Source organism: Phascolarctos cinereus, unplaced genomic scaffold (assembly GCF_003287225.1).
Source record: "Phascolarctos cinereus isolate Bilbo 61053 unplaced genomic scaffold, phaCin_HiC Scaffold_2;HRSCAF=192, whole genome shotgun sequence".
Lineage (NCBI taxonomy): Eukaryota > Metazoa > Chordata > Mammalia > Diprotodontia > Phascolarctidae > Phascolarctos > Phascolarctos cinereus.
Window position 1 is genome coordinate 324,662,892 of NW_027555625.1, and position 9,584 is coordinate 324,672,475.

General features: G+C 38.6%; 1 protein-coding gene across 3 annotated transcripts in view; it reads right to left on the reverse strand.

Annotated features, from left to right (window-relative positions):
• The window catches only part of IFT52 (intraflagellar transport 52), a 36,667-nt gene extending 27,110 nt beyond the window's left edge, over positions 1-9,557 (reverse strand). Inside the window, exons 1-4 of one of the 3 annotated variants that reach the window (XM_078150240.1) lie at positions 9,400-9,557; positions 6,713-6,775; positions 2,497-2,621; positions 940-1,027 (exon numbers count right to left, since the gene is read on the reverse strand). In XM_078150240.1, coding sequence (XP_078006366.1) covers positions 940-1,027; positions 2,497-2,615 — 207 coding nt within the window. In that variant the 5' untranslated portion in view covers positions 2,616-2,621; positions 6,713-6,775; positions 9,400-9,557. The remainder of the gene's footprint in view (positions 1-939; positions 1,028-2,496; positions 2,622-6,712; positions 6,776-9,399) is intronic. The other 2 variants (XM_020998633.2, XM_020998634.2) reach the window with 2 other exon arrangements.
• Positions 9,558-9,584: the final 27 nt, after the last annotated feature.

The window sequence follows — 9,584 nt, forward strand, 5'->3', positions numbered from 1 at the left end:
GGAGATACAAATACAAAAATGAGTCAGCCCCTGCCCACAAGAAGTTTATGTTCTCCCCAGAAGGAGATAAATATTGTACAGATAAATAGTACACAAAGATAAATGGAGCTAATGGAAAAAGATTTAACTTCTTTAACTAGGAAGGTTTTTTGGGGTTTTTTTGGGGGGGGTAAGGCAACTGGGGTTAAGTGACTTTCCCAGAGTCACACAGCTAGCTAGTGTTACGTGTCTGAGGTTGCATTTGAATTCAGGTCCTCCTGACTCCAGGGCCAGTGCTCTATCCATTGCGCCACCCAGCTGCCCCAACTTCTTTAATTAGGAAATGATATGGTCAGACCTATACTCTGGGAACACCAATTTGGCAGCTCTGTGGAAAATGTACTGGAGATAAGAGAGGTTGGAAAAAGGGAGACCAATGAGATTAGACTAAGTGGTGAGGAAGAGACAAGATTTAAACTCAAGTCTTTAACTCTAAAGTCAGTGTTCTATCCCTAATACCATTCAGCCTCACCAAAAAAGCTACAAATATAAGGATAAGACTATATTTCAAACGTAATCTACCCTATGCTACCCTAATTCTTCTGCATTATTTTCACTGCTACACCACTATCAAAAAAAAAAAAGAAAGAAAAAGGAAAGAAAAAAACAACTATTCTAAATCCTGCTCCATATGTTAAATGTGATATCTAAAGAATATCAGCATGAAAAGTGCCAGAACTCTATTATGGGCCAAATTAAGATTGAGATATTATGTATTAGGAAAAAGAAAAAGCTAGCTACCTTATTCAGAATACTCTTAATTTAAAGAGTGTCCCTTCTAGTTTAATCACCTTATTTCTAATTACAAACACAGAAGCTAAGATGAAACTAATAAATCCAGTAGTAGTTTGTGATATTATACAAGATTTAGCTTCAACCTATTTATAAGGTAGTTCTTACCTCAGCAGCTGTAAATTTTTCCCTTGGTCCTGCAGTAATCCACAATTTTACCCCAATCAACTTCTCTGATGTGATTTCATCTTTTAAACTAAAAGGGAAAATTAAGCAAATATGTAGCCCAGAATCATTTCTGAATTATTCTGTCTTGCAGATTGCATGGCGAGCACAAGTTATGGAACTACAGCATGGGAAGAACTACAGAATTAATTTAGGATAACCTTCCACCAGTTGTGAAATGAACCAATCATTCTGCAGTGCATTTTGGAACTATGGCCAAAGGGCTACAAAACTGTATACCCAGCAATACCACTGATATGTCTGTATCACAAAGAGATTTTAAAAAAAGGAAAAGGTCTTCTATGTACAAAAATATTTATAGCAGCTCTTTTTGTACTAGCAAAGAATTGGAAATTGAGAGGATGTCCATCAATTGGGGAGTTCGTATATATGATTGTGATGGAATCTTTGCTATAAGAAGAGATAAGCAGGATGCTTTCAGAAAAACTTGGGAAGACTTACATGAACCGATACAAAGTGAAATGAGCAGAAGCAGGAGGACACTGTACACAGTAAAAGCTATTGTGCATGACTTACCTATTGTCAGCAAAAAAAAATATTCAAGACAATTCTGAAGGACCTATGATGAAAAATGCTATCTGCTTCCAGAGAAAGAACTGAAGGAATATGAATGCAGATAGAAACATACTGGGGTTTTTTTTAACTTTATGTTTTCTGGAGGGTTTTTTGTTCTATGTTTCTTTCACAACATGACTAATATGGATATATGTTTTGCATGACTGCACATATATACCTTTATCAAATTGCTTGCCTTCTCAACGAGGGGAGTGGGTAGAAGAGAATTTGGAACTTAAAATTGTTAAAGGCAAAGGCTAAAAATCATTTTTATAAGTAATTGGAAACAAATAAAATTTCTGAATTAAAAAAAATTTTTTTAAAGATAAATGCAAGAACTACTTCAACATCATCCCCAGTTGGTGATATCTGGACTCTGCTCAAATATTTCCAGTATTAAAGAATATTACCTTTACAGCCAAAATACTGAATAATTATGGCGTTTAACTAGAAATATGATTATGTCACTATTAATTTAAATAATTCTAGATTCATTTCACAGGAAAACAAATATACTTATTTTTCTTTCCATTATATTGATCCTATTCAAACATGTATGAGTTTCAAAATTATTTGAATAGCTTAAGTTTTTGAAAAGGGTGCAGCTGTTCCAAGAAACCAGGAAGTGATATTGGCACAACTTCTTGCTTTGTAATTTTTGAGATATCCTACTGAATTCAATAAAGAATTTGTTTATAATTTGCAAGAGAAGTAATGGTAATTATTTACTGGTTCATTATCTTTATAGTCAACTCCTTCTTAAATAATCTAATACATGGTCCACTTTAACACAAAAGACACATGAGAAAGAGAAGTTCCTAGTAGGCACTATGGCTACAGTTATTCAGAAAATAGTCTTCCATTTTACTGGTATGTCAGAGCTGCTACAGTTGCTGAGAATAGAACATAGTAGTAACTACTCACCTCTGAATCTTCCAGTTACTACGAAGCCTTTTCTGCAAGGACTTATAGCCACTGTTGGTAGTAAATATCTCCTTTTTTGATGCATTAAAGAGAATGGTGCTTCGAAGTTCTTTCTCCATAGTTGCCTCAAGTGAAAAGGAAATAGTTAGAAAGTAAAAGGCAATGTACTCAAGAGGGCATAGTAGTCCTACAGAAAATAAACTAGAATACCAAAGTGATACCTGTTTCTAAATAAGTCTAAATATGTTTACAAGATTATAAGGTTATATATAGCAAAACTAGGACTTTAAAACACATTTTGAACATACATAGTACCCCAAATACTAAAATACAGAATAAAGAAAATAGACTATGGTGGAATAAACATTTGTAATTCTTCCTCATCACACTTAAAACCCTTTATTTGAACAACCAGCTTATAACAATATTCCAATTACAATATTATTAAAGTCTCCAAGGTCAAACTAAAAAAAAAAAACCCAAACCATTAGCCTAAATGAAACCCAATGTTCAATTCAGCACATTGAGAAAAAGGGGCTTCTGATCTGGAACCTCTCTACCCTACCCAACTCTTCCATACTATCCTCTCAAGCCATTACTCTATTTCTATGACCCTTGGACTGTATTTCTAATATCTTTTTCCTCTGCCTAGTACCTTTTTGATCTATCATTCCTCAATGGGGATCTCTACCCTTGGACCTTTCTTCATCAATTTTGCCCTTTGCATCTTTTTTGTGGTTTCCTTCCACCAAGCCTCCTCACCAAAGGCAACAACCAGACTATTTTGTGAAGTACCAATGACATTAAGCCTTAGACACTAAACCTTATCCTACCACTCACCATTTCCAATTTAAAACTGTTCCTGAATTGAGTTCCTCTACTACTAAAAAATTATTTTATACAGTTAGAAAAAGTAATAAGATTCATTTGGAAAAACAAAAGGTCCAGAATATCAAAGGAACTAATGAAAAGAAATGCAGGGGAAGGTGGCCTAGCAATTCCAGATTTTAAATTGTATTATAAAGCAGCAATCATCAAAACTGCTTGGTACTGGCTAAGAAATAGAGAGGAGGATCAGTGGAATAGGTTAAATATGCAAGACACAGTAGTCAATGACTATAGTCATCTATTATTGATAAACCCAAAGACCCCAGTTTCTGGGATAAGAACCCACTCTTTGAAAAACACTGCTGGGAAAACTGGAAAAGAGCATGGAAGAAACTAGGCACAGACCCAAATCTCACACCATATACCAAAATAAAGTCAAAATGGGTTCATGACTTAGATATAAAGGCTGATACCATAAGTAAACTGGGAGAACAAGGAATAGTTTACCTATCAGAGCTATGGAGAACAGAAGAATTCATGACCAAACAGGAGATAGAGAACATGATTATGAAAAGCAAAATGGATCATTTTGATTACATTAAATTGAAAAGTTTTTGCACAAACAAAGCTAATGCAACTAAGATTAGAAGGAAGGTAGAAAATTGGGAAAGGATTCTTACAACCAGTCTCTCTCATAAAGGCCTCATTTATAAAATTATGAGAATTAAGTCAAATTTAAAAGAACACAAGCCATTCCCCAATTGATAAATGGTCAAAGGATATGAACAGACAATTCTCAGATGAAGAAATTAAAGCCATCTATAGTCATATGAAAAAATGCTCTAAATCATTATTGACTAGAGAAATGCAAATCAAAACAACTCTGAGGTACCACATCACACCTATCACATTGACCAACAGGACAAAACAGGAAAATGATAAATGTTGGAGAGGATATGGGAAAATTGGAACACTAATACATTGTTGGTGGAGTTGTGAAATAATCCAACCATTTTGGAGAACAATTTGGAACTATGCCCAAAGGGCTACAAAAATGTGCATACCCTTTGATCCAGCAATAGCACTCCTAGGACTATATCCCAAAGAGATCAAATAAATGGGAAAAGGACCCACATGTACAAAAATATTCATAGCAGCTCTTTTTGTGGTGGCAAAGAATTGGAAATTGAGAGGATGCCCATCAATTGGGGAATGGCTGAGCAATTTGTGGTATATGAATGTAATGGAATACTATTGTGCTATAAGAAATGATGAACAGGCTGACTTCAGAAAAACCTGAAAAGACTTATATGGTCTGATGCTGAGTGAAGTGAGCAGAACCAAGAGGATTTTGTACACAATAACAGCCACATTATGCAATGACTAATATGTTAAACTGAACCCTTCTCAGCATTACAAGGATCTAAGACATCTCCAGAGGCCTTGGGATGGAAAATGCTGTGCACATCAAAAAAAGAACTATGGAAGTCAAATCGTTATCACTTATTTTTACCTTTTGTTGAGTTTTGTTTCCTCTTTCTGATGGTTCCTCCTATTGGTTTTAATTTTTACTTACAACTTCACTAATGTGAAAATACATTTAATAGGAATGCAAATATAAAGCCTATATCAGATTGTGCACCCTCTTGCGGAGGGTGGGGGGGAGGAAGGGGGAGAAAAATCTTCAACTCAAAAGCATATGGAAGTGATTGTTGATAAATCAAAATAAATTAATAAAATCAAAAGAAAAAACATTAAAAAAAATTGAGTTCCTCTAAACCAAAAACAACCTAATTTGCTGCTCTGTTACCAACCAGCAAAATGATTTTTTGGGCCTTGAGGCTCTACTCGTTAAAGAGTCAGGCAATCACCCTCACTGGTTTTATCACAAGCCAACAAAGGGTCCCTATAAAAGGCAGATTTCAGCCTAAGTGAAACTACATCAAAGTTTTAGGATAGTGGATTTAAAACTAGATCGGACCTTAGAGATCATCTGGTCCAAGCTTTCCTTTACAGATAAGGAAGGTGAGTTCCAATGAAGTTGTCATTTTCCCAAGACCACTCAGGAGATAAGTCATAGAGCTGTGATTAAACCCAGTTTATTTGCCTATAGATCCAGTGCTCTTTCCACTAACACCTCTGCACAAATATAAGGACTGCTAAATGTAAACTCCCTCCCCCCAAAAATTCGAACAATATCTATCAATTTTCAAAGGAATCAATAATAAATAATAAGCTCAAGAACAATTACTACCAGTAATAATGGAGACTAAAAATAATTTTAAATTTGAATTGTTCTACAGTACATTTGAAAACTTCTGCAACACAGAGATTTATATGTAGAGAAAACGATTAAAGGACCTCTTGTAAGAATAAGAACTATGCAACTCAAATGTCATTAAAATATGCAGGCACAGATCCTCATATCAGGACTCCTCCCTCCACGTTCTACTGTCCAGTGGCACTGATTTCTTCAATGTTTAACTCACCCAAGACATTCCATCTCCTGACTCTGGCCATTTTCTCTGGGTGTTCCTATCCCTGGAATGTTCTTTCTCCTTATCTCCACTTCCTGGCCTCTTTCAAGTCTCTGCCAAAGTTTCACCTTTGGCAAGAAGTCTTTCCCAGTTCCTCCCACAGTGCCTTTCCTCTGTGATTATGTCCAATTTAAACTTTAAAAATCTACATAGTTGTTTGTATATTGTCTTCCCCCTCAGACTATGAGTTCCTTGAGATCAGGGATTGATTTTGCCTTTCTCTATATGTTCAGCTCTTAACATAGGGCCTGCACATAATGGGCACTTAATACATGCTGGCTGACTGGACTGACTTCAAAACCAAGATCCAGAGACTTTTGTCAAGCAACAAAAAAGACAGTGAAAACATCCAGACAATACAGAGATAGAATGGGAAGCCCAAAGCGAGTATTCTCACATCAAAGTATTCCTGGGAGGATCAGGAAATCAACCCCATATCTGTTCTTGGTTCTAGTACAAGCATTGGAGAATATTGATGAATTAGGAAAAGAAAGATTATAAGAATAAGTATTCTTTTGGGGGGGCGGGACAGGGGTTAGGCAATGGGGTTAAGTGACTTGCCCAAGGTCACACAGCTAGTAAGTGTTATGTGTCTGAGGGCACATTTGAACTCGGGTCCTCCTGAATCCAGCATCAGTGCTCTATCCACTGCGCCATCTAGCTGTCCCCAAGAATAAGTATTCTTGAGGACGTCTTACACTATGTCTCATTTCAGCCAGATTTAAAAAATGAAAGACCCACAGTGGATAAGTTATTTGTCCATGGTCACATACCTAGGCAGTGTTAGAACTATAACTAGAATCCAGGTCCTGACTCTCAACCCATTATTCTTTCCACCATATTACACTTACCTCTTAGATTAAATTATTAAATTCATCCTTCCAGCATCTGTTTTACTTGGGTAAATGGGCATCCTAAAAGGCAAGACATTAATGGTCTTCCACTAAAGTCCTACTCTGAAGACTCATCATGGCATAAACAGGACGCTAGAGTGGCAAAGGTAACACCAGCAGAGTACAAGCTCTGGCAGGTCTTACGCCAAACTAAAAAGGCTTTAAGTATAGGCCCAGTGAGTGACAGGCTCTGTCTGTTGTCTGAGGACCAACCTAGATACGCCTGAAGAGGTTCATCACTAGATGGGCCACCAGTGAAGAATTTTTCAGTTGAAGAAACTCTTTAAGTATTGAAGACACCAAGACAAAACGTAGTCCTCAAATAACTTAATATCTTATTGACATGAACATAAACAGCATCACAGAATTTAAAACTGGAAAGTACTTCACAAAGCATGTAATCCAACTCCCTCATCTTACAGCAAAGGAAACAGATCCAGTGAGGAAAAATGGCTTGTTCTTCACCACATACCGTTAAGTAGCAGAGTAAGGATGGGAACCTGGTCCTCAGACACCAAAACAACCAATCAATAAACATTGACAAGCACTCACTTTTGTCACGCACTGTGTTTGGCATCAAGGATATAAAGGCAAAAAGCAAAACAATCCCTGTCCTTAAGGACATGAACATGTACAGATACTACACAAGATACAAAACAAACGTAATCTTGTGGGAAACAAGTAGTGAGGAGGGATCTGAAAGGTCTCTAGCTGAAGGCAGCACTGGAGCTGCACTTTGAAGAAAACTAGGCATTCCAAGAGGCACAGAGGAGAAGGAAAAGCATTCTACACAGGGCGCACAGCCAGTCCAAAGGCAAGAAACAACCAGAAGGCCAGTAGAGCTGGAACCTAACGGGGAGGGTGTAATGTATTACACGGCTGGAAAAGTAGAATGGAGCCAGATTATGAAGTTTTAAGTGATATCTGATACCTGATTCTAGAGATGATAGTGAATCACTGGAGTTTATTGAGAAGGGCAACATAGTCATGCATATACTTTAAGAAAATCGATTTAGTGGTCCTGTGGAGGATGGATTCAAGTAAGGAGAGACTGGAGGCACAGAGATCAGTTAGAAGGCTACTGCAACAGTCCAGAGTGAGAAATTATGAGACTCTGAAGTGACAGTGATGTCAGTAGAGAGACACAAATACACTGGAGATGTGTACAGAAAGAAACAAGAGTTAGCACTTCAGTGGATATGTGAGGAATGAGGAGTTGAGGATGCAAAACTAAATGATAGAAAACAGGGTGGGGAGCAACAACAGAAACAGGAAAGTTAGGAAGAAAGTTTGGAGGGAAAGATAAAGAAGTCTGTTTTGGTCTTACTGAGTTCAAGATGGTTCTGGGACATCCGATTCAAAATGTTCAATAGATAATTGATGATGTAGAATTGGAGCTTGGGAGAGAGACTGGGGATAGATAAGTAGATCTGGGAGTCATCTGCACAAAGTTGTAACTGAACCCATGGGGGAAAGAGTATGAAGAGAAAAAAAAAAGAGAGCCCAGGACAGAGCCTTGGTGCACAGCCACAGTTAGGGCACACTGACCTGGATGAAGATCTAGCAAAGGAGACTGAAAAGGGAAAGTCAGACAGGAAAATCAAGAAAGAACAAATCCAAATCTAGCATTCTTTTGAAATCAGGTCTTCTAACTTCAAAACAAACGCTCTATAATACCATCTCTGCTAATTAAGTGCATAGGAGCTGTCCAAAGGAGAGGTATTCAACCTTATAAAAAGAGATCACTTACAGCTGGAGGATCTGGAAAAACTTTGTAGGAGGCAGTATGTGAGGTAATTAGGGGGACTGAATAAAGGTAAGGACGTGAACTGGGAAGCTGAGGTGGGAAGAATATTTTCAGATGGGTGTAAAGTCATTCCAAGCACAAATATAAAGCACAGCAGGACTGTGTAATTATAATGCCCAGGAGGTTTGATCCTGAAAAAGAATCGATAAAGTGCCCTCTGTTCTTTCTTTGCAGAGAGAGTGAACTATGGGTAAGGTATATTGCATATATAGAAATAAATCAATTGAGGCATTGGTTATTTTTGTTGAAGTGCTTTTTTTAAAAAAAGTTTCTTAAAAGTATTTTGTTACCAGAGCAGGCTCACCTGGGTAGAGGAGAGGAATGAAGAGAGGTATATTTGGAAAGTGATGTAAAAATAAATGATATCAGTTATTATTATTATTATCATCATCATCATTATTATTGTAATCAGAGGGAGGGAGCATGCATGCACGATGGCCAGATAGCTGTAGCTCCGTTTCGGGCGCCCAGTGAGGTGAGTGGGAGATAAAGCTGGTCATTTCCTAGGCACAAAAATAAAAATCTAGGCGTCCCAAACCAGCGCAGCACCATCGAAAGGGCGCTGGATTTGAAGCCTGAACACTCGGGTTCAAATCCCAGCAAGCCTCCTTCTCCTCCCTAACCCTCCGTCTCCTCATCTACAAAATAAAGGCATCTCGAAGGTTCTTTCCAGCTCTGCATCCTAACACAACATATCAATCCCAGCTCCGCGTGGCTCCGGGCCTAGGGTGCCCGCGGGAAATGGGCAGGCCGTGGGAGACCCCGCCGGCCCAAGTCGAGGAGAAGGGAGGCCTTCATCCGGCAGCCCACAGCAGGACCGGGCCGGAAACCCTCTTACCTGAGGGCCACTGACCACCATCGCCCCGCAGCGCCTACGAGCATCCCTGGGGGCCGAGTCTCCAGCTGCCGCCGCCGCTGCCTCCGCACCGCCTAGCAACGGGCGGGCGACACCGCGCGCAGGCGCACCGACGGGCGACCACTACTAAGATGGCGGACCTTTTATAGGGCCTCCGGGAGGACTGC